This window comes from Condylura cristata, unplaced genomic scaffold (assembly GCF_000260355.1).
Source record: "Condylura cristata isolate star-nosed mole 26May11 unplaced genomic scaffold, ConCri1.0 scaffold00033, whole genome shotgun sequence".
In the NCBI taxonomy this organism is placed as follows: Eukaryota; Metazoa; Chordata; class Mammalia; order Eulipotyphla; family Talpidae; genus Condylura; species Condylura cristata.
Genome location: NW_004567134.1, coordinates 17,705,118 through 17,730,630, shown reverse-complemented (window position 1 = coordinate 17,730,630; position 25,513 = coordinate 17,705,118). Strand labels below are relative to the sequence as shown.

The 25,513-nt window shown below is 50.9% G+C and overlaps 1 protein-coding gene across 7 annotated transcripts in view; it reads left to right on the top strand.

Moving 5' to 3' along the window:
• Nucleotides 1-25,513, top strand: part of GRM7 (glutamate receptor, metabotropic 7) — a 464,393-nt gene that overhangs the window by 175,942 nt on the left and 262,938 nt on the right. For all 7 annotated transcript variants that reach the window (XR_001146008.1, XM_004692396.2, XM_004692395.2 and 4 more), the window contains exon 2: nucleotides 9,203-9,419. Coding sequence is in view for 6 of the 7 variants with exons in the window: in XM_004692396.2 (XP_004692453.1) it covers nucleotides 9,203-9,419 (217 nt within the window). In the remaining variant the exon portion in view is untranslated. The remainder of the gene's footprint in view (nucleotides 1-9,202; nucleotides 9,420-25,513) is intronic.

Here is a 25,513-nt window from a genome sequence, read left to right as displayed (position 1 = left end):
CCCAAGCACCCCAGGCCCATGGACCACAGTCTCAGACACCCCCAGAGGCCGACTGAGTAACTTGCCCATGACGGGGTGTCGGCGCCAAGGGGGTACAAGTTGAGAAGCCAGTAGGGCGCCCCTGACTCAAGTCTGCCGTCTCGCCTCATGTGAACCCCGAATTTCACAACAGTGAGATTGGCTCTGAAGCCCTGTGTGAACACAGCACATTGGGCCTCTGATGAAGACTTGTCCCTTCCGGAAGCTCTGCCGTTGTTTTTCCCTTCCTGCCGCCCCGCCCACCTCATCACTCGCAAGAAGGACCGAGGGAGTCTGTCAGCTCGGCCCTCTCTCTCCACCGCCCCTGCGACGCTCAGGCAGCGTCACGGGGAGCCCTGCTCCTCACGCTGCGCACGCTGCCCCCAAACCAAATGGAGACCTTTGTCACAGAGTCTCGGAGGCCGTGACACCTCTGCATCCTGGTTGAGTGGCGGTGGCGTCTGAGGAAGGGCCTCTTAGTCATTACCCCGGAGGCACTCAGCCCACAGCCACCCGCATTTCTCAGCGTGTCACCCCACCTTCGCTCTGTGAGTGTGCAGAGGGTGTCAGCAGGGGCCTGTGAGTGTGACTGTGATGGGACGTTGAGCTGGGCGTTCATGGTCTTTCACCCTTCAGCCTTCTTCTCTCTCTGCTGTCAGTCAGGTGAATTATGGAGCCACCTTCAAGGCAGACGGTTTCTGCTCTGTGCCACGGAGCCCACTTGTTTCTTGCTCTCTGTGTTTGTTCTCAAATCTTCTGTCCAGAGAAAATGCTGTCACTAGAGTGATTCATACATTCGCTCCATCTTCCGTGGGTTCTTACAAGCGTGTCAACTTGTTTTCCTTTGAAATGGTGACGCCTCCATTTCCGTGGCCAGACACACCTCTGCCACGTGAGCCTTCTCTACCTATCGTCTCAAGCGCTGACCTTTGTCTGTAAATTCTGACACTCCAGGACGCCACGGTGCCCCTCACTCCCTTGGTCCGGATGGGCACCATGGGGGACCCTTCGCCCCGACTGGCAGCTGCCCCAGTGCCACCTCTGGCCTCCCCCTAACCCCAGCCACTCGGACGAGGGAGGCGAAGCAGCGGCTGCTTAAGCGAAGGCTGTGTGTACCTGCCACAGGTGGGCGCAGAACTGCGTGAGGCCGTGTGCCACCAGCAAAGCCCAGTGCGTGAGAGCTAGGGAGGCCGTGACGGCGAGGCGGGCACCAGCCTTCTCTGCAGAGTGCTTTATGCAAGGTCAACTCACAAGCCACACACGGAGCCACCGGGCCTCAGGAGGATTGTTATACCGTTCACAGGCGCTGAGGGTGTCTGGGGGCGTGCCGCTAACGAAATGAAGGGGAGGGGTCACCATGCTTGAGGTGAGCTCGGCCGTCAGAGTGAAACTCCAGATCTCAAGCCAGGTCAGGGCAGGCGTTCCGCAAGACTCGGGAGTAAGGTGCACCAGTAGCAGCAAGGTGAGCAGAGCGGCCACGAGGGAAGAGATGGGGCGCGGCTGAGGGCCGGGCTCCGCAGAACCAGCCAGGAGGGCGCCTGCCCTCTTCCTTCAGGGGAGCCGTAGCCCCAGAACTCAGTGATCACGGAGGGAAACTGCTGCCAGCTGCGGGCGGAGAGGCCCGCTGGAGGCGCTCACGTCTCCACAGCGCAGTGCCGTCACACGTGTCCCTCCCCGGAGGCCTCCTCCAGGCTTGCTGGAAACTGGCCTCTGAGTCCATTTTCTGTCCTGCCACTCCGATTCCCTGGGGACACGAGAAGGTGAAGCCCAGTCTCCAGGCGAAGCCCTTTCCAGCGACTGACCTCGGCTTCGGGGAGCCCTGCACTGTGAAGCGGGGAAGCCCAGAATGCGTGAAACCATGTCAGGTCTTCCACGTTTCTGAATCAACCAAACGGTCCCTTCATTTTCATAAACACGCCGGGATTTAGTTTCATGAGGGCCAAAGGTGCACCAGTGATGGATGGCAAGACGTGTGGTTACTGGGTCCCTTCTGGACGTGCTCAGCTGTTGTGTGGACCAATGTGGACACTAAGATGAAGCCCAGAGTCCATGAGATCAAGTTGCCCAGCGGTGATGACGCTGTCGTGGTCAAGGGCTAAGGGTCAGTTCCGAGGGACCCAAACCTGGGATCGATGTCCGGAAAGGAGAAGGGTGTCGTCCACCGTGGCCTGCGGCCTCCCGTGTCCGGAAAGGACATCGAGTCGCCCCACTAGATTTGGTTCCTCGACCTCCTTTACCTCTCCGGAGTTGATAATGGCAATAGCAGCATAAAATTTCGGTCTCTGCCCAGAAGCAAGGACCCAGGGTGCCCAGCAGTATTTCCTGCTTGTGCCTGACGGTCAAGCCTGGCCCCGGGCGAGGAGAGCGCAGGAGAAGGAGAGCGCAGGAGCGTCCGGCAGCGCGAGCCGAGTCCGCGCAGCGGGTGAGAGCCGGGTCAGGCGTCAGGCGGGGGAAGGAAGCACCGCGTCCCCGGCCCTGCGTCCCTGGGAGAGGACAGACGTCTGGGGACGTTTTCACCAAGGAACAGAGAGGGAGCTCAAACGCGCGCCCATCACAGACCTGCCCCGGGGCCGCCCCGCAGTTGCCTCACAGCCCTGTGGCGGACACGTCCGGGCGTCTCCTAGGCTCCTAGGGTGGCTCAGCCGGCACTGGCCCCCCAGCCCCCCGCGGGCGGGCTCCCTGGTCTGGCCCCAGCACAGCGCCCTGCGGCGACACGGTGCGAGCACCACGGCAGGTGCGCTCCGGCAGGGCTCCGACCGGCGCCTGTTCATGGGCGTCACCGAGAACGGCACGTGCAGCACGCAGAGGCCTCGCCAGGGCCTGGCCGGGAGCTGTCCAGAACCGGGCCGGAGCGCTTGGCAGGCCTGGAGCACCTCCTAGGGCCCACATGCCCCGCGGACAGTGTCACTTGCTTCGGGGTGCTTCGGGTTTAAGAGTTGCTTTTTCTGTATGCGCACAAGAACGGGGCGCAGTTCAGAGGTGCGGGGGTGAGAGGATCCCCCAGCGACAGAGTGGGGAGCGGAACAGGAGGGTTTGATGGACGCACACTGCCGAGGGCCAGCGGGAGACAGGAGGGGTCCGCCGCGCCGTGGCCCCTCTGGCGGGGGCGGGAACGCAGCTGCAGGCTCTGGCGACTGCGGCACAGTGCGGACACTCAGCTCTTGCACCAGCAGGGAAGCCCCTGTGCATGTACTCGTGTGTACGCAACAGCTATTTAGGGATAGAATAAATGCAGTTTGTTTGTTTTTTTCCTTCTATTTCCAAGAAGGAAATACACCTGCTGCCTTGAAGGATCATCAGTTTTATTGCTTTTTAAAATTCTGTTTGTTTTTCAGTGTTTATGAAGGATCAAACGTCTTCATAGACTTGAAATGAGATGCGAGAACTGTTCAGTCGCAAGACTTCGCTACTTGAAACTAGTTTTCCATCTTGCCATTGCTGGCACCTGATTCATGTCTTGGGAGAAATAACTGGACAGGTTTTTTGTTTGTTTGTTTCTAATTTTTGCCAAGTAGATGAAAGATGTGTGTGTTTTCTATACGCACTGTGCTGAGGTGGCTTTGGTTTGCAGCGCGACTTGTGATTAAGAGGTGCTGAGGCGCATTTCTTCAGACACCCCTTGTCATACCCTCTCACCGCAAATACCCGCAGTGCTCACCGGGGTCCGCAGCCCCTTGCTCTCAGGATGCTGTCGTGGTGCCCAGAGCTCCTGCTGGCCACGCCAAAGAGTAGACTCAGGCGGGCCCTGCCCAGGACACAAGTCGGGGTGTGAGGACGCTGCTGCAAGCCGCAGGCCGCCATGACGCGAGAGCAGCGTCCTCACAGACCACTGGACGGGGGGGGCAGGTGTGCGCGGGGACCAGCGGCGGGAGCTCTGGACAGCAGCCACAGGGGACGCCCAGCGACAGCCCCTGGCCACCCCAGCTGGGGCCAGACGATTATGCACCCCCAGTCCACATCCCCCAGCGCCCCCCTCCACTCATCCCTGCACGGACGTGCCCCTCCCCGGCCCTCTCAGGGTGAGACAGCCCAGAACGTGGCCGCTGCGTCTCCAGACGTATGAGCCTCCAGGTCACCTCCCCCTGTGAGGTGTCTCTCCTCCTCCGCCCCTTGCTGCTCCCACCACTGCCACCTGTGAGGCGACACCTGACCACAGGAGCTCTCCACACTCTGCTGCCCACCCTCCTCGCCTCACCCCTCCCTTCAGCCGCAAATTTGCAATAAGATGTCTACAGTTTGGTTAGGCTTGACCCTTGCTTTTGTTCCTCCACAGCCCACGTATGAGTGAAACCATCAGCATTAGTTTTTGCTTTCTGTATCTTATTTCGTGTAATCCCCTCTGTTTCCATCCACATTCTCAGAAGTGGCAGAGGGTCGTGCCTTTTTATGGCTGCATACTATTCCATGATGCATATATACTTCTTTCCAGCCCATTCATAATATGCCCCCACACTTGACTATGTAAACAGTGCTGCGATACACACAGCAGTGCATATGCCCCTTGGAATTGGGGGGCAGGGGGAGCGATTGCACTCTTTAGGTGGGTACCGAGGAGTGGGATTGCTGAGTCATAGGATCTTTTTAACAATTGCACCATCATGTTTTACATTGCAGTTGGACACGTCTATGTTTCCACCAACCTTCTGTGAGGTTTCCCTTTTCTCCACACCCTCATCAACACTTGTTTCTGGTGTTTTCCACTTGGGCTTTTCTCACAGTTTGGGGATGATAGATGAGGATAAGCATTTTTCATGGGCCTGTTGGCCATCACTATGGAGGATCCTTCATGGAGGGAAACTATTTCAACTATTTGAAGGCATTTATGGTCCAATGCTTTTCAACGCAAGTTTAACTAATAATCTTAATTTTTCATTGGACATGTCTTAAGAGAAGCAATTAGAATAAATAATTGATTTAAAATGCTGGCTGTTCAGAAATAGGAAAAGGAGAGCTATTTCACCACTGTCATTCTTATTGTCCTAGAAATTCTAGCTAATGTAGTTAGAAAACTAAATGAATTATTATAATATGATTTGCTTACCTGGAAATCCCAGGAAAATAAGTTGAATGCTATTGAACTAATAAGAACTTTAATAAGCACTTAAGTAACAATACACAAAATCTAATAATTCCTACATACCAGCATTAAATAGAAGCAAAATGAAAAGTTTATGTCATTCATAATGCAGTGAAAACAACAACTATCTAGAAATAAAGCCACCCAGCAATACACATGGTTTGTATGGAGAGAAGTTACTCCGAGAAAAGAGTGACTAATGGAACAGATGAAAATACATATTTTTCCAGAGGGAAATACAAATTATTGTCAATGTATCCATTCTCCCAAAGTTAATTTGTAAATGCAATATAATTCTCATCAAAAATTTAATGGAGTTTTACTATGAATTTGAAAAAAAAATGCTAAAGTTCAGCTAGGAAATTAACCATGTGTGATCACCCCTAGTCATTTTTTAAAACGTGGTTATGAAGAGGAATGTTTCAGCTCATGCTGCCTCACATCACTGTAAGTTGGGAAGAATTAGAATAGTGACCACTGGAAAGACTCAGAGACGTGGAATAGGGAAGAATATACCCAGGATACAGAAGTATTTAAGAATGGATCAAAACAACTGACTTTTTTTATCAGTAGCGAGTGACTAATTATTTAAGGGATGTTCTGGAGCAGGTAGTGAGACATTTGGGAGAAAAAAATAGTGTTGTCCTATTTATATAACAACTGAAAGAAATGTGCCTGTGACATCTGTCACTAGCAGAGGGAGGAGCTTGAGCAGTCCTAAGCAATTCCCCGGGGGCTACTCTAGAGGCGCAATGCGCACAAATGCAGCGCTGCGAAGCTGCCTCGTGCGAGTTCAATCCCCGCCCCAGAGGTGACCACATGGCGCCGCAGACCTCTCCTGTCTCGCCGCTGCTCCCTCAGCAGGGTGCTTGGTCGATCTGTCTGTTCTGCTCCCCCGCTGTGTCTGGTGAATCCTCTCGCCCCCCCCTCACCTCTGGCCTGTACCCCAATTCTGTATGAATAAACACATCTTAAAAAACAAAAAAAGAAATTGTGCCAGGAAAAGAACGCAGACTTGAATTAGCTCAGGATTTTAAATGCATTTTTATTTCTGATGGTAGTGAAGACTTGAAAAATAATTCACTATGTCACACCGAAGGGTGCATCTAAGTTGGGGTCACCTAGTGGGCTAGTATGCAACCAGAAAGAGCCAGGAGAGGCGAAGTGGGGAGGAGACAGGGAGGGACTGGACAGAGGCGAGACCTCTAGTCCAGTCCGCAGTCGCAGGCTTGTGAGCACCTGTGTCTACTGAGACCAGCAACATGTGAACAGCATCGATCGTTACTGTTTTCGTATATTTTCGTTTCACAAGTAATATGTATTGTTAATTTTCTAAAAGTGCACACTCTTGCTAAACAAATATAGTAGATTATAGATGTTTTTAATCCTACTTGATGCTTTCTCAAAAAATCTTTTGTAAAACAGTAACCCAATAAACAATACGCAATTTTAATCCTCACGTGGAGATGAAAAGCGTTTGAATTTTTGAGTTGGAGAAAGAAAGCCGAAGAGGCGGAGTGTCTGTTTTATCTGGAGATGGCATGATACTGTGGACAGTTTTCTTTAACAGAGGATCAGTTCTGCATTCCTATGACAGACTGGCCGCGGGGAAGGATTTCAATAACAGGAAGAGAACAAATAATGTAGATAGCAAGGAAAGTGTGGACGTTGATCACTGAAGATCATTTATAATAGCTTGGTCATTTGTATTGATAATACCAGTCATAAGACACACTTCAAAGTAACCACTGTGGAGTCTTTCATGTTTGTTTGAAACAAGCAGGTATGAAGCGTAATGGCTTCAACACACACCGGCTTCCTGGCTGAGAGGTTAGATAACTTCTTCCAGCCTTTCTGCTCTTTGGGGAAGAATGTTCTTCTCCAACTGTATGTTTACCTCATGAAATGGAATTCTCTTGGTCTTTCAGGCAGTTCTTTTTTTTTTTTTTTTTTTTTTTAGCATCATTACACAGTATGGGTCCCCTGGGTGGTAACTTAGTGGCTTAGGATAGGTATGTGATCCTAATGAGACGTGTGTGTCATAAGCCACGTGATACTTCTCATTAATAATAGACGGGATTGGCCTCAGAGAGCAACCGTTTTCAAAGGCGTCCCGGTAGTGAGGAGAGAGATGTTTTACCGCTGTTGTCATTACTGAAATTTGGGGCATGATTTAGAAAACATTTGCACTGAGCACATTTCACAGCTGTGATAGCTGATAGCAGGTACATCCATTCAAGTAGACTTGGACGTATCTATATTTGGACTTCGGCAAAGGTAGAAAGGGATTTTGGCAGGGAAGGCATCTGTGTAGCAGAACAAAGCTTTTATACTTGCACAAGTTGGAACTGATGGAAATGCACTGGTATTCCTGGCTTCTTTGCTTTTCATATCTGGTAATGCTCTCTCCCCGCCGCCCCCACCTCCCCACTCTCCCTTCTCTGTACCTACCCTCTCCTTTTTCCTGTTGAAAGCCTTTATTCAGCTGATTTTAAAAAATATTTATTCTATTTGTTTATGCATACAAGCGCTTGGGTGTAGACCAGAGGTGTGGGAGGGGGCTGAGAGGACTCCCCAGAGACAGAGTGGGGAGCACAACAGGCGGATGGACCGAAGTACACTGCTGAGGGGGCAGCGGGGAGACAGGAGAGGTGTGCTGTGCCCTGTGGTCACTCCCGGGCCGGGGATGGAACTCAGTATCGCTGAGACTGAACCCCTTGCACCACCAAGGAGATCCTACAGTTGACATTTCCTAAGACGCCTGACCTACAAACTGAGCACAGGGACGTTCACTCTCACAGTGAGTCTGGGCAGGGTCGGGGACAGAGCCTGCCCCCAGTGGCCACAGCGCGGAACTGCGTCCGGGACGGCTGTGGGAGGACGTGGCCGGGCAGTCACGAACAGGCTTGACCGGAGGCTGGGCAGAGAGGCTGATGGGAAGCAGGTGGCGCAGGGTCGGCTTAGGGGAACTGCAGGGCGGGGGGGCAGGTTCCCGTCAAGAGATAGGTCCAGAGAATCAACTTGGGTGCAGTTGTGTCAAAGTATTGAGCAGCTGGGCTTGATCTCTGCAAAGGAAATCTTCCCGTGATACCTGGAGGGAGGGCAACAGCTTAGGTGTCTGCGAGCAGAAATCTGCAGGAGTCCATCGCCCTTGCTATCAGGTCAGACCCGTAGCATCCCACTGGCTGCTGGTCTTGTGCGTGAGGACGCAGCTCTCAGGGCGCCTCAGTCCCCTCGGCGGTACACCTTCCCCGGGGCGGCCTCCCGTGCAGGCTGTGAGGGTGAGGCAGCCGGACAAGGCGGGCGGGAGCCCTGGATCTGGGCTGTTACTGGCCGGGAGCTGGGGCCTCCTGCCCTGGAGCCTCCTGGAGTTGAGATCCGCCTGCACCCTGGGAATCCGCCTGCAGGGCCCGTAGACAAAGCAGCTTCCCTACCCTGTAAGTCTCACCTGCTCCCCAGCGGGGCGGCTTCCCTGGGCTCTGCTCCGTCTCTGGGGTCTGTGACCCTCGCCGGGAGCGCAACAGAGTCCGTGCTTGTCAGAGTCTTGGCCTGGCCTTCCTCCCTCCGACTGCGCCGAGCCCACCGGCCTTTCCCTGGTCACTTGATTTAGCTCAAATCAGCCCCCGTGGCCTGGGCTGAGGTGACGCTGAGGGGAGGTGGCGCCAGCCGGCGCTCGGTGGGCGTGGTGGACGCGCCCCTCATGCCAGTCCCCACCCCACAAGCCGGCGAGTGACGCGGGGACCGTCTGTGATGTCCGAAAGGGGACCGGAGCCCATGCGCCTCCGGGCGTGGCCGGCCGCTCTCCCCGGCACCCAAGGGGGAATGCAGGCCGTGGAGACTGCGGCCAGGACGTGGGGCCGGCCGCGGGGTCGACACTGTGGTTCTGCGTGTGAAGCTGGGCCTGGGCGGGGCAGGGGTGGCCGGTGCTCCCGTGCCGCCGAGCAGCTCCTGCTCCCTCTGTGGCCCGCAGGCCCACGCCGCTGTTGGGCGACCAGGCGTCCCGGCCGGGCCCGAGCCTGCTCTCCAGCAATGGCGGGGTGTTTCCGCGCCTGCTCGTAGCCCCCCGCCCCCCACGGTGTGGCCCACACGGTGTCTCTTGTCTTCCAGATCCCTCAGATCAGCTACGCGTCGACGGCCCCCGAGCTGAGTGACGACCGGCGCTACGACTTCTTCTCGCGCGTGGTTCCTCCCGACTCCTTCCAAGCCCAGGCCATGGTAGACATTGTGAAGGCGCTGGGCTGGAACTACGTGTCCACGCTCGCCTCCGAAGGAAGTTACGGAGAGAAAGGTGTGGAATCCTTCACTCAGATTTCCAAAGAGGCAGGTAGGAAGAGATTGCCATGATCAAGGTGACCCTCCCCGTCTGTCTCTGACTTGGGTGGTTCCTTCTGGCTCTTCTGAAACAAACCCTACAGCTCACCCGTCTGCCGCCCACGCACCCCGCTGCCTGCGGGGCAAACCTGTGACGTCTTCCTCTGTGCCACTTGTTGATTCTGAAAGAGAACGTTTCAAAGTGTGAAACTCCAGGCCCCTAAATAGCAGCGGAGAAGACAAGGAAAAACGTGCCCGAATCCTTCTCTTCCTTCTGCATTGGGGATGGTAGTGTGGAGGTCAGTCTGTGCGTGGGAGTCCGAGCGAGGGCGGGGCTGTGCCTCCCCACACAGCTCCTCCCCTCTGCTCTTCTCCACACTGGGGACAGTCGTTTAGGATGACGAGACCCCCGTCCCGTCAGTGCTTGCCAGGGAGGGGGCTTCCGCACCTCGGCCGAAACTAAGTAAATGATCCAGGCGATAGGGTCGATTTAGAAAAATAGTCTTGGAAACGTTTGATTATTCTGAGAGTGACAATTCTATTCAGTGGAGTGAAGAGAAGATTCTTTTGCTTGTTTATTTAACCGAAAGTAAAGGGTTTAGATGCTTGGCAGCTGGCTTCCATTTTCATTTTGGAAAAATGAGACAAAGTCTTCAAAGATAGGAATGCTGCGATAAATATTCAGGTTTCTATCTAGAATGACGAGATAAAATCAGCACAGACTGCAAAGCTCGTGACGCCGAGGCAGGCCCTCAGACTCCTGGAGCAAGACCCTCATCTGTCCCCAGCCGTGACTGCCCAGAGTATGTTACTGGCCCCGATTGTGCTCAGGCGTGACGTGGGAGCCCAGGAGCGTTCCCGCGGAAACCGCCCCCACGCTGACGGTGTGGCTTTGAGGGGTGGACACTCGATATACATGCTTCAGTGCATAGACGGTGGCTTGCACCAGGCCACTGAAAGTCGGGGGCCACGGTTGCTTATAAGTTGCTGATTTTAATTCACTGTCTGAGCACCAGGTCTAACTTCAAAGGTGGCTGGCAACCTGAGTCATTCTGAGACTGCTCCTTTGGAATGACTTTGGCTAGCCCACTGTGAACCCTTCCCTTGACAGGCCACGCATGACCACACACACGACCGCACGACACACACTCAGACCCAAACACACACACACACACTGCAGCACCCGTGTTCTGGTGACTGGGGCTTGTGCTGCGCCATCTTGGCCTGCTGCACGTAATGCACGCTAGAGTAACCGCCGCTTTCTGCTCGTCCCAGGCTCCAGGAGGTCCTCAGGTCAGCGCAAGCACCACTGTCCCCCTTGCTGCTGTGTTTCTATTAATTAAATTGTATGCATTGATTCTACAGTTGATTTATAGCACGAACGTGTTTTAGCGAGGTAAACTCATGCTTCTTCCACTGTTCTCAACCACCTCTGTCACCGAAGTCCCCGTCACCCTCCAAGGGGTCCACTGTGCCCCGGGCTCCTCTCTTCCTGGTCACCCAGCACAGGGTGTCCTTGACAGTGATGCAGGAGGAAAGGGCCCCCTGCTCACCCCCGCCCCGGGGTCACATGCTCGGTCCCCCTCGCAGTCTCTCTCTCCTGTCAACAAGAACCTGGTGACTCCTGGCAGATTTGAAGACGCAGGGTTCAGTTTCCTGTTGAGCTTTCAGAGAGGACTGTAACATGATTTTCTCAGATGATGAGATTCTTGTAAAATAGTTATATTTGCATAAATGGCCCTGTTTATTTGAATGGATGCACAAGCAATGTCAACAAAAGCAATTTATTGCTTAATAGCACAGAAAATGAGAGAATATTCACTCCTGCTTGCTTTAAAATCCAGGTCATCCTAATAACCTACATTGTCTACAGTAGACAAAAAAGGCTCTTTTCTAGCTGAGGTTCAGCGTAAATGCTATGACAGCCTGCTACATGAATATGTTCCAGGTTTCTTGAACCAAACTTGGTTTAAGGATTATAAAAATGAGGATATCACCTACGAGGACTGCTTCTCAAGGCCATGCGAGCGGGAATAGTTCCTAGTTCCCTTCCCCAGGGCCAAGAGGAGGGGGCCTGGGTGTGAGGTCAGTCCTGACTTCCCTCCATCGCTCCTGCCCCCTGTGACCCCAGCTCACACCCACACCCCTGACCCGCCACTCACCCTTGACGCGCTTGGGGTGATGCTTTGCTTTGTCCGTCGACCGCCTGCTAACTGCAGTTATTTTTTTCAAACCATAACACCTTGGAAAAAGTCTGTCCCTGCACCAGTTTCTGTGCACGACCCTCTTTCCACTGTGCTGTGTGTCTGTCTTCCTTGACACATGCCGTTTTGAAGCCGTACTCTGCGACTTACGCCTGGAGGTGGCCCGCTGCAGTGTCTTGATGGAAGAACGAGCCTGTAGATCCCTTAGAGCTCAGAGGACCAGAGAGTCCTACCGCCATCTCAGCTAGTCAGCCCACCCCATCGGAGAGGAATCACGTGCTAGGGTCAGGGCTGTGCAGCAGCCAGGACCGGCCCCTGTGTTTGCCTCGTCAGCTTCCAGGGGGATTAGTCTCCAGCCTGAGTCGGCGCCCAGATACAATCTCCATCTTGGACTGCTCGGGAAGCAGCGCCCCAAGTAGCTCTGTCCTGTGGCACCTTCTTTAGGCTTTCACTTGACAGACTGGTTCCCTGACCCCCCTGTGACTCAGTGGCTCGCCCAGCATCATTTCAGGAGACTACTTTTCTCTGCTTATTTGGTGTCAACCTTCATTAGTACAACTGAGGGTGTCGCTTCTGAGAATTTTTCTAGCACCTTGTGCATAAGTTGAGCACAGACTTTGTGGAGTTTCACTGTAACCATCGCGATGTCTGCTGGTCTCTCCAAGGAGAATGGAGGTGTTTTGAGGATGGGCGTTAGGTTGCATTTGACGTTCAAGACTCTGGACCCGAGGACGTCAGGTAGACTCAGCCGATGCACGTCCAGCTTAGCCTGTTAACTGTGTAAGCAGTGCCGGCGATCGCTGCCATGCTGACTGTTGAAAGTGTTTCCACTTCTGATTTTCTTAACTGAATATTAATAGAATAAACTGACTTTAGAGAGAAAACTATGGGTTAGGAAGTCTTGTGCTAGGCCCTCACGCAGGATAGTACTATGCCAGGATAATAATGATAAATAATAAAGACAGTAGTAACAAGAGCGAAACATAAATAACCTCTGTTTTCTCAGAGTAAAATACCGAGGTAGAGCGGCAAGCACAGCTCCCCGGAGCACGCTGATTTTATAGGAGGTGGGTGCTTAAGTGAGTCCCAAAAGTGGGTAGAAGTTAGCCAGACGAGGCTCATCTAAATGGGTTGTGAGCGCCAGTTAGGGAAGACGGTCACGTTACAAACCCAGAATAGTGGTGTTTGAGTTTCTGGAAAGCACAAGGTAAGCAGCGTCGCCATGTAACTTGCAGGGCCCTCGCGGCCCTTGGGTGTGAAGGGCCCTTCCCAGCAGCAGGGCCGCGGGGACTGTTGTGAACCCCTCTCTTGCCCGGTGACGACAGTGCCCTGCATCGCATCTGTGGCTTGCAAACTCATTGCGTAGTTACTGAGGAAACCGGGTTCTCCCGCCCGGACAGTGCTCACTTGCATGTCGCCCTGATTGCCAGTGAGGGGCTTCTCGCAGGCAGCAGCCTGATCTTGCAGCAGGCTGGAAGTAGATATTAGCACCCTGCTGCCCCAAGAAACAGTGCGAAAGAGCAGCTCTGCAATTCCTAGTCATCTCTCCCACCTACCTGCGGGGCCCCAGAGCAAGCTCCTCCTCTCCTCCCCGGAGTGAGGGTACCCTGTATGCAGGGGAGAGGAAGGGCGTGGGGTTTGACATGGAGCTAAAGAGCGAAAAGGGATAGTGCTCATCTTTCCTTATATTCTTCAGAAAACTGCATCATGCCTTTGCATTGGCCAGAGGGTCCCGGGATAGGCCAGGAAAGTTGGGAGGGTTTGAGATTCGCCCGCACAGAAGACGCAGTGTTCTTCTAGAAAGGCAAGGGTGTTATTTGGAATAAGGCGGATGGAGCGTTTTGAGGAACAGGCCGGCGCTCCGGTGCGAGACACATTCATGATTGGTGACTGGCAAACACCTATCCCTGGACCCCAGCTCCTTCTTAAATTATATTGTTGTCTTTTGAAGGACTCGCTGCACGGAAGTGTCACCTCTTTGAAACTCGCCCAGAGGGGTCTGTCCGCCTGTCATTTGGCAAAGGGACGCTGCTGCTAAGTCTTTCGAGAGGTGAAAGGGCGTTCTGCAGAGCTGCACTCCATGGAACAGCGCTCCCGGGCGAGTTGAAGTTGAGGTGGCCGGTCTGCCGCAGGGAGGCGGCCTCCCACACGCGTCTCGCACGGACGGATGAGTCTTCCAAGCTTGCCTTCAGAACCTTGTGGGATGGCTTCATTAGCGGGCACCTAAAATGTGCTGGCGGTGCCCGGTGGTCACTAGACAGGGTGAGCCCCTGCACTCAGGTTTTAGAGTTGTTACTTGTCCAGCAAGCTCTTTTTTCTAAGTTTTTAAGTAGCTGCTGTTAGGATGTGACCACAACCAGCATCGAGGCCCCAACACTGGCCTTTACTTAGGAGGGACGATGGCAAGAATGAGGTCACTATAATAGCGATAGCGACCCTAAGAGGAAAAAATAGAGAGACGTGCTCGAAGGACTTACACATAAAAGGACGTTTGCTGAGCATGTTCACATACGGGAAGGTGTATTTTCCCTAGGGTGTTTAACTGTTTAAAAACTCAGTCACCTGGGCGATATTGGCCTATCGTGAACCAGTGCTGAAAGGTCCCCAGGGAAGGCGGAAGCTGGCAGCGATAGCTGTGCTGCAGTGCGGTATGATGTTGCTTGTCATTATGCCAGTGGGAAGGGTCTGTCCAGTGTCACCAGAGATGCGGCGATAAAGTCTAAAAGTGGGGAATGTCACCCGTCGCTGAAGCCAAAGGCTGTTGCTGGTGGTGCCCCTGGTGAAGACAAAGAGCCTCAGGAAAAAGCCTAATAGTGTGGGATCCTGAGGAGGCCACCTTGGAGAGGACATGGGAGTGGTGCAGACAGGAGCGGAGAAGGAAGCAGGTTGTTGTTGGCTCAGGCTCCCGGAGTCAAGGCTGGTGCGCAGGTTGGAGTTGCTTTAGCATGTGGGGGCCAGTGGACGTGAGCCCCGGGGCGGGCTGATCTGGGAGAAGGCCGCTGCAGACCCCGGAAGGTGGAGGCCAGAGCAAGCGGCTTTGCGGTAGCTGAGCGACTGAAACGGTCCCTCGTATTTGCTGTGGGCACAGCCTGGCTCAGCCGTGTGAGGGTGTCCGCTCGTTGGGCCAGCTGGCGGCTGTGGCTGCTGGCCTGAGTGTCCCTGCCTGGTGCGGTGCCGGGGCATCCTGCAGGTCCGGGGCGTCTCCTGTCCTGTCTCCTGTTGTCTCTGTGAGTTGGAGCCCGGCCTGGAGTCTGGCTGCCGCGGGCCCCAGGGCGGCAGAGGTGGGGAGACACCATCTTGGACATGAGGCCTGTTGTTGGGAGAGAGCTGCCATCCTCAGCGGTGGGGAGACGCCACCACAGGGTCTCTGTGCAGGTCAGCCCTGGACACGATGCTGGGTAGAGTGAAGGGCCACTATTGCTCCCGGCAACCCTGTCTCCGCGTTTGGCACACGCCTCCCGTTCTTGTTTCCTGAGGCCGAGCAGCCTTGCCATTGTGCGCGCCAGTGAAGAGCCCCGATGGTATTTGGGTGGCGGGTGTGGGGTCCCCTGCCCCCGGGGTCAAAGCCAGCTTGTGACGACAGACCGGCCGTGGTCAGTCACTAATGATATTGACACCTATTGTCTTCACGGCCTTCACGTGAGGATGCGCAGCAATTTTAGATTCTGGTCTGGTCAATTTGTTGTTGGGCAGAATAGTACTCAGTGCCGTTCTTTATCAGACTCCTACGTGTTGTTTCCTCAAATCCTGGAGTGTGCGGTTGCGGCAGGGGCAAGTGCACTCTGTACACTTTTGACGGGCGAATGTAGGTCTTGTCAGGCTCTCTGGGCACTTTATTCGCAACAGCCGGGAAGCCATGAAGCGGGCACGGAATGAGAATGCTCAGATTCCACTCACAGGCAGCAGCCTGCTAGGGTTCGGTCCCCACCGCCTGGCCCCCCAGCTTTATTGAGATGTAACTGACATAGAACATCATGTGAACTTACATGGTTCAACCCTATGACTGAATACACTTAGGTTCTGTGAAGTCGGCTCCAGGCCACTTAACACCTCTCACCTCATATAATTACCACTTATTATTTTCTTTTTTTGGTGGAGAACATTCTGGGTCAACTCTCTCAGCTGCTTTCAAGAGCAAGGTGCGGTTGTCACCATCGGTGCCTGAGACCCCAGAACCTGCGCGGGTCCCAGCGGACACCGGCCCCTCGAGCTGCCACACCCCAGCCCCTGGCGGTCACGTCCTACTGTTTCCTCCGAGGTCCGCTGTTTCAGGCTCACATGAGTGGGCGCATCTGGGATTTGTCTTTTTGTCTGACTTATTCACAAAGCATCATGTGCTCAGGGGCTCCCCACCTGCCCACGTTGTCGCCAGACAAGATTCTGTTGTCTGTCAGGCGAAGGACAGACGCACTGACCCTCCACCTCGGTTTATGCAACGTGACTTTCCAACAATACTCATCTTCTGGCCTGTGATCTATTTGTGTCTTCTTCAGTGTATATGTGTGTGCGTGCGTTTCCAGCCAAGCCATAGTTTTCAGTGTACAGACTTTCACCCTCCACCTTGGTTAAATTTATTACTAAGTATTTTGTTTATTCTTGTGACAATTTTGCAAATGTGCTTATTTTCCTTATTTCTTTTTTAGGTACTTTGTTGTTTGCAAGTGGAAGGACAATGGATTTCTGTAGTTGAGCTTGTCATGCAGCCTTGTTTCTTAGTTCTTTGCCTAGTGTTGGGTTTTTCAGAGTTGCGTTGTTAGGTAGATTGGTGAAAATGGTTGTGGATTTATTGTTTTTGAGCTTGGAGGAAAAAAATCCCGACCTTCACTCTTGAGTATGATGTTAACTGCATCCGTGTCCTATATGACCTTTATATGTTGAGGCATGTTCTTCTCTACCGGGTTGTTTTAGACTTTTTATCATGAGAAGATGCTGTGTTTTTTCAGATGCACTTACCCCACACTGCCCCTGCACCTATTGAAGTGATTGTATGATTTTAATCTTTCTTTCTGTTAATGTAATTATCACATTAAGTGATTTGACATTTCCAACCATTCTTTTACCCCAGGGGATGTGCACTTGATTACGGCCATGGATAATTGAATGTGCTGTGGAATTTGGTCTGTTACTATTTTGCTGAAGATACTTTATTCTGTTTTCATTGGGGTTATTATCTGTAGTTTTCTTGGAATATCATTATCTTTCTTTTGGTATCAGGTGGCCTCATAAAATTAATTTGATAGTGTTTCCTGCCTTCAATTATTTAGACAAATTTAAGGAAGATTGGCGTTAGTTTTTATTTAAGTGCTTAGTAGAACTCACCAGGGAAACTAATTAGTTTTGGGCCCTTTCTGTGGGGGACGCTTTTGATCACTGAGTCAATCTTAGTCATCGTTGGTCTCTCCATTGCCTTTCCTCCTGGCTCATTCTTGTGACATGGTATATGCCAAGGAATTCACTCAATCTCATAATGATCATCAACTTATTGGTTATAATTACTCAGAGTAGTGTTTACTGGTCTTGATTACTTTTGTGGTGTTAGGGTTTAATAATTGGGTTTTCTTTCTTTTTTCCTTTGTTATCCAGCAATTGTCATTTTGTTTATCTTTGAAAAAACAGCTCTTAGACTTATCAATCTTTCATGTTATTTTTTCCTGGTGTTTCATTTATTTCTGCTGTAATATCCCCTTGCTAATTTTGAGATTAGTTAGTTGATCTTTACCTATTTCCTTTAGGCCTAAAATTAAGTTATTTGGTGTTTCTCTTTTTTACTTAGTGTAGACGTGTATCATTATACAATTCCTTTGGAAAATTAACTGCTTTTGCTGTGTTCCATAAGTTTTTGTATGTTGTTTCCATTTCCTTTTGATTCAAAATATGACTTGACTTTTTTTTCAGTCTGTTGTTGAATTTTCACATGTGAAAGTGCCAGTTTTCCTATAGTTATTGATTTATAGTTTCAATTCATGATAGTTGGAAAAGGTACTTGATATTATTTCAGACTTCTTCAATTTGCTAAAATGTGTCTTGCGACCTGTCTTACAAGGTATCCTGGAGAGTTTTTTCATGTGCACGGGAGAAAAATGTGTGTTGTGCTGTTGTTGGGAGGAATGTTCAGCACACATCTGTTAGGCCCAATTCTTCTTAAATGCAGCTTAAGTCTAATGTTCTCTTTTTGATTTTCTGTCTGGGTGATCTATTTATTGTGAAAGTGGGATAGTTAAGTCCCCAACAATTATTGTATTATTGTTTATTTCTCCTTCCACATCCATTGGCATTTACTTAATATATTTAGATGTTCTGATGTTGGGTGATCCCACACACACACGTGCACATAATTGTTATTGTATCATCTTGATGGTTGTTACCCTTCATTTTATCTAATGGTATTGTCTCTTGTAGACAAGCTCCCCACCACCACCACCACCACCATAGGGCTAATCCCCTCTCTCAGGAATGGGAAAACCACTTCTCCTGGTAAAATATATTTGTTGGTTTACAGACTCAGTGTCCTCAGCTCTGGCAAGATCTCCCCATATATCCCGATTCCAAATTTCAGGATACTGTGGTTCCCAGTCAAGACCCTCACTTTAAGAGTTGACATCCTTCAAGATTAGTGTTAGTTTTGTCTTCAAAATTTGTCTTGTCTGGTAAAAATCTTGTAATCTGTCTTGTGCTGTTCCCACTTGCATAGAATGTCCTTTTTTGTGCTTTCACTTTGAGCCAACATGTGGCTTTCAAACCAAAGTGAATCTCTTCTCAACATAGTTGGCTTTTAATTTTTTTTCAAAAAGATTTATTTATGCGTGCAAGAGCTGGGTATGGGCCAGAGGTGTGTGTGTGGTGGGGGTGTGTGAGAGGACTCCCCAAAGAGAAAGTGGGGAGCAGAACAGGTGGATCTACTGAAATATGCTGCTGAGAGGAGCCGTGGGGAGACAGAAAAATCTGCTGTGCCCTGCGGGTCGCTACCTGGTTGGGGGTCGAACTCATTCTGCAATGACTGTGGACAGCTTCACAGTGCTGCACTGTAATCCTTTGTGCCACCAGGGAGTCCCTGATTCTGTTTCTTAATCTATAGAGTCACTACATGCCTGTTAATGCAAGAATTCAATCTATTCACTTTAATACTTCTTGACAGGAAAAGGCGACTCATGTCTTCTTGCTAGCTGTTTTCTCAATTTTGTTCCTTTCTCCCTTTCTTGTTACCTTCCTTTGCAAATTGATGATTTTTCTGTGCTAGGATGCTTTTTTATTCCCTTTTCTTTATGTATAGTAAGTTGGGCTTTATGGTTATCATGACTCTTACATAAAACAGTTTATAGATATGAGATTTTATGTGATGATAACAAATTTGATTACATATAAAACTCTACCCTCTTACTCCCTCATTCTTTTATGGTATGGATATCATAATTCACCTGTTTTTATAGTGTGTGTTCATTAACCTATCATTGATGGCATCATTTTTAAATCATTTTAAACTTCACTTTCACATCTGCCCTGGAGTGAAGTGGTTAATGCTCTGTCAGGACTCAGGGTTTGATTGTGTACTGCCTTTATCACTTGTTGTATATTTTAATCCATTTTTATCTTACAATTAGTAGCCTTTCATTTCAGGTTGGAGAATTACTTTCAGCTTTCTTATAAGGCAGGTAAATGGCGGTGAATTCCTACAGCTTTTGGGAAAGTCTTTATCTATTTTATTGCTGTGCAGGTAGAACATCCCTTTTGGGTATTTTTTCTCTTTTCCCATTGAACATATGATCCAGCCTCTTCTGGCCTCTAAGGTTTCTGCTCAGAAAGCTGCATTTAATCTGATGAGGGATCCCTTGTAAATCACACAGTGCTTTCCTCTTGGTGTTAAAATTCTCTTTGTCTTTGCTTTTTGACAGTTCATTATATCTTGTCATTGGGAAAATGTCTTTTGTATATGCTTGTTTGGTGACCTGTGGGCTTTATGAACTTGACACCCAAATCTCTATAGACATTCTCAGCCTTTATTTCCTTGAATAAGCTTTCTTCCCTTTCTCCATCTTTATCTTCCGAGATTCCAGTAATTTACAGATTGTGTTTTTTGCTGGTATCTGAGAAATCACATGGCTTTTTCACCTTTTCATCCTTTTTTCTTTGTTCTCTGACTTAATCATTTTATAGTTCCAGTCTCCCACACCACAGATTCTTTTGCTTCATCGATTCTGCTATTGATGGCCTCCCTTGCATTTTCCATTCCATTCATCGTAATCTTTAGCACCAGAACTTCTGTTTTGTTCCTTTATGATTTTATCTCTTTGTTAACCTTCTCATTTTTATTCGTGTATTGTTTTCCTGATTTCATTGAATTTTCTGTGTGTGCGTTTTTTTTTTTTTTTAATGTGTGTATTATTTATTTATTTTCTGTAGCTCACTGAGCTTCCTCAATACAGCTATTTTGAATTCTTCCTTGAATAAACTGAGACTTTAGGGTTGGCTGCTGGAAGACGATGGTGTGCCTTTGGTGGTGTCTTATTGCCTGATTTTTCACAGCTCTTGAAATCTTGCCTTGCTGCCTTTGCTGCCCTTTGCTGCCCTCAGGAGATAAGCACTTCCCACCTGTCCTGCTGGGAGGTCAGGGCTTTCTGATTTTTGATGTTTTTAAGAATGATTTATTTATGTATACAAGAATGGAGGTGTAAGCAGGAGGTGCCTGGGGTGAGAGGACTCCCCAGAGACAGAGTGGGAGCAGGACAGGTGGATGGACTGAAACCCACTGCTGAGGGGAGCAGCTGGCAGACGAGAGGTCAGCTGCACCCTGTGGGCCACTCCTTGGCCGGGGATCGAACTTCTGCTTCAGTGGCTGAAGACATCTTCGTATTTGCTGAGATTTAATCCCTGCCTCACCAGGGAGGCCCGCAAGGTACTTTTGTCTGTGTCTGGACACCTCATTGTTGCTGTCAGAGCATGTGATGCTGCAGCATGTCTGACTCAGCTGTGGGGGTGATGTCGCTGTATTTTTAAAGAATGAAATATAGGTTCTACGTGTCATACTAAATCTAAACTGAAAGGAAAAATACACCAAACACATTTTGTAATGGAAAAAATATATATGTTAACCCGTGCGCTGCCCTTTTAAAAAATTGGATTGGATCAGCTTCAACAAAACTCATTACTGCTTATATCTTTTGCTAAAGTCCACACAGTACATTCAGCCAAATGGCAATATTTGATACCAGCTATCCCTAAGCCTGTAAATAAAATCTCTTCTTGGGCTGACAAATGAAGCAGGCTGGCTGGAGGCTTCATCCTGGAGAACATGCCAGAGTAGGGTCAGGAATATGGAGGGCAGACAGTGGGGGCCGGGCCACGGCTGAGGGGTGACCAGGAACCGGACCGCGAGAAGGAATGGCAGTCTTTGCCGAGGCGTTCCTTTACTGTGATCGAACAAAGTCAAGTGTCCATGTTCCTGTTCAGTGTGGGGAGAGGTGTGACTAGCTGATTGTCTCTGCACAAACTCCTGTGCCCTCCATCGCTGCGTTCGTTCGAGAGCAGTGGCTTTGGATGGCAACCTGGATCGGCAGCGCAAGGCACCTCACCGGGCGTGTGATACCCGGCTTGACTGGCTTTGGTTCATCATTGTTATTTGCTACCTGACTTGTGTCCATACCTTTTAGGGCTAACTCATCCTTATCTGTATTGTGAAAACATAAAAATGTGTTGACAGCCGACTGTGTACAAAAGGTAGTTTCAGCCTTGAAATCAACCACCTTAGTATAAAATGCATGAATTAGCTCACAGTCAAATGATGACTCATACCTTTTCCGATCCTGACCTTGTCTTATGCCAAGAAGGACAGGCTGGCTCCCAGGATCCTGGCAGCAGGCGTGTTAGCTCTCTGGAAGTTAAGTCTAAACAATATGGTTTGGTGGTATTGTTTCTCTGTGTTTGTGTAGTCTTTACCAGACACTTCAATTAGTTGGCAAAAATTAAAACTGACCCTAACAAAGAGTTGCAAATATCGGTGACATGAACCAACTTTAGATGCTAGAACATAACAAAACAGACATTTCTTTGGCAGGTGATGAAACGACTCAAGAAGCTAGAGGGAAGGTCACAGGAGAACGAACTGTGTTTGGGACAGACAGGAAAAGCTGCATTATGGTTCAGTGGTCAGCAGCTGCAGGCTGAGTGTTGAGGGCATTTGGGCAGAGTGGCCAGTCCCCTCCATTTTGGTGTTTGAGTCCACGCTTCAGACGCAGAGCGTGTTGAGAAGACCCCCCAAACTCTGCCCTGTGTGCAGGTGGCTGACAGCTCAACAGAGGGTCGTTTGGAGTTATCGGAGACCTTTGAGAGAAACGTCGGATCTCGTCCCCAAACAGCAGCTGTAGGAACAGCCGGTCTTGTGGACAGATGCACACTGTCAACTGGGATGCAGTGGGCTTTCTTTCTCTAGCCCTGCAGTGTGTCCCCATATGCATTTGAGAAGTGGGATCATTGATAACGATGTGACATGTTCTGGTTAAATCAGTTCTGTTAAATTATTGCAGTTAAAATATTCATTTTTTTAAAGATTTATTTAATTGCACATACAAAAACTGTTACAGGCCAGAGGTGCAGGGGTAAGAGTGTTACAGGGTACCCCAATGTGAATTGGGTTGCCTGTCTGTGGGTCTTCACCCGTGCACTTACGATTCAATCGTATTATGGACACACTCAAAAGGTTAAATAATGGATTTATTTATAAGGAGAAAGGTAAAGGAATAACCCAGGGAAAGAGGGAGAGAAACGCAGGCTAACTAGGATGTCCTACCCGTTCTGCTGACTTGGACGCCACTGGCCGCTGGAAACCGACGGAGCGCCAACACGATCAGCTGCGAACCACCAGGCCAAGAGCCCCCCAGAGCCCACATGTCCGGTTTTATCCCAACCTGGCTGCTCAGCTCCGCCCTCACGTCCCGGCGTGCTTCTTCTTGGTACTGATGGGATTTGGAGTTCCAGCATCTGGAGTAGGGGTGGAGTCCATGAAACCTGTTACAAGAGGACTCTCCAGAGACACAGTGAGGAGCAGAACAGGCAGATCCACTGAAACCCACTGCCGAGGGCGCAGCGGGGAGACAGGAGGGGTCTGTTGCGCCACACAGGTCACTTCCCTGACCGGGTCAAACTTGTGCCAAAGTGGCTGCAGACACCTCATAATCTTGCATTTAACCCATTGCACCACCAGCGAGGACCCTCAACTGTAATTCTTGAAACAGATCTTCAAAAGGGATCACTGACACCTTAAAGAATTACAAAAGATTTCCCAAGCGACTGACCATCTCAAGAGATAGGGGTGCACTTTCAAAGATTCCCATCCACGACAAGGTCGTTCATAGCCAGATTTCAGGCACCGCCGATGACGTTTGCTCCACTGTGCCTGCCCCGGGCTGTGGCAGACCGGCACTGAGTGGCGGGGGCGTCCCTCCCGCCGGACACGCCTCGGTGCCTTCTGCAGGGCTCCCCGGGCGAGGGCCAAGGAGCCTTTTGGCTGCCAACAATGGTCTTTGCACGTTGTGCCAAGGAGCCTGGTAAGAGAATGCTGTTTCTGTTTCTCACAGCCCTGCACGCCTCCAAGTCAGCCTCTGTGCCTGGGTTTTTGATGATCGAGTAAACAAACTTCCTTTGAAATGTGGCGGTGGCAGCAGACCGCGCTCACGCCTTGGTTCTTCCCTGCAGGGGCTTGAGTTTAATAAGGTCGCTGAACATTCTGTGTTGAAACCCAGGAGAAAGCAGCGTCTTTGAGAAAGAAAATGACGGGGCAGGTTGCCTGCTGGCACCGGGATGAGAAGCTTCTGGTTGTCTGTGCCACGGAGCCAGTAAAACACTTCAAAAACTGCGTGGGGACAGTTGCAAAAAGAAAAGTTTCTAGAAAAACCAGGTTATAGAGTCTGCCATTAGTTGTTTGGGTATGAAAATGCTTTTTTTTTTTTTTTATGAGAAAGGAGGATTGAACGTGTATCTATTTGTTTTTCTTTTTTTCTTAAAGTTTTTTATTTATGCACACAGAACTGGGGTCCAGGCCAGAGGTGCGGGGGTGAGAGGCTTCACCAGAGACAGAGCGGGGAGCAGGACAGGAGGATTTAATTGAAACACACTGCTGAGGGGGTCAGTGGGGAGACAGGAGAGGTCTGCCGCGCCCCGTGGGTCCCTCGCGGGGTTGGGGGGGATCGAACTCGGGCTGCAACGACTGTGGGCAGCTTCGTGGTGCTGCGGTTTAACCTGTTGCGCCACCAGGGAGGGCCCGGCAGAGACACCTGTATCTGTCTGTAGATAACGCACACACAGTCTTCCGAGACGTGCATCGCAAGGATGTAGGCAGCTAAAATGCAGCTATCCAGGGTGGGGCTACATTCTGCTAGGAAACGAAGCCCAGTGCGTTTGACCACGGACAGAAGACCCTCGCTGTGCTTGCAGTCTGGCCCCGCCTCTCAGTTCAGGTTGGGCTTTGGTTAGCTTCCTCCGTCCTTTGTTTTCTCCGACAAGCCCATCCCCACGCACGAGTGTCGCAGCTTTCATGCTTCTACTCATGTCCCCTGTCTGGGACACGTGTCCGCCCAAACTCAGCGGCCAGGCAGACCCCTCCGCAGTTACCTTTCCTGGCTTGTTCTTTTCTCCCTTTCAGCGCCTCTGTGTACGCTCATGGCTTTTATACACACATCGGAGCAACACACTCCATTTTGCCACGGTCCTGCCATCTAAGACTATGGAATCCTTTCGGGCAGGTACCGAAATTAGAGATGGTGACGAGCGGCACCTCGTGTAAGGCAGGTGCTGACCAGCCTTGTGATAAAGCCCCGTGGAAATATCAAACACTAAGCAAACATTGGTCTGTGTAGGGAAATTCTGGCATCTAAAGACCCATCAATCTACTTGCCCTTTCAATTCAAATCCTTCTGTAAATCTCGCCTCCCCAGGGAGGCTTTTCCGTCCGCTGTGTGTAAATCGGGGGACACGCGCTTGGAAACCTGGGGAAGAGGCATGCATTTCCTGATTCCTTAGGGTTGGCTTAACTGCTCATTTAGGACAGATTAGAGAAAGTTTACAGTGTTAGCGCCAGGCTTATGATGGTGATATTGGTGATTTTCTTCTTGTCAGTGCTGTTGAGTGAGTTAAGCGACGTCTAATCTGACCACGTTTTGCCATCGGAGCGTGAAGTCCTTCTGCCCAGAGGCTGAAGGGCTTGTCTGAGGCATGCAACACACAGAGCACATCTTCAGAGATTGTGTGTGTGTGTTTTGTGTGTGTGCCGGTGAGCAGGTGTGTGAGAACATGATTCCGATGAAACAGAGGGACGGGTGTTGTACGGCTTCTCACGCCACTTGGTTTGTGTAAGGGCAAGTTGGTTCTAGTGGGTCGGGAAATTGCAAAGAAATGAGTATTTGTGTCCTAAATCAAAGGCTAAGTCAAGAGCCCCGGTGCCACGCCCCAGAGCGCCCTTCCCTCTTTGCTCGCGTGCTCAGTCCGGCCGTCTGCTATCGTGGGCCAGTTGGGTCAGTCCGCGAGCGCGTCTTTCTTTGCCCGACGCGACTCTTGCGTGTCGTGGGGATCGTGGGGGACCGAGGTCACCCGAAACGGCCGGTGGGGTGAGAGGGTGAGGCCTGCTGGTGTCGTCTCAAGATGCGGCGCGCGGGCTTCGAGGTGACGCTGCTGGTGTTGCAGGTGACTTCGCGCTTTCGCGTGAACAGCGGTCGGGGGTGAAGAGACTGACGGACGCGGGAAGAGCACGTGGGGTGTGGAGTGGCCAGTCGGGGCCCGGTTTCCTTCCTCTGGGGTTGGACGGGGCTACACACGCCCCCCGGGCGGCAGCTGGGCAGGCCTGAGCGTCGTGCAGGGGAGAGGAGAGCAGAGGCCCAGCCCGGAGAGGGAGCGACGCTCGGTCAGCAGCAGGAGCCGT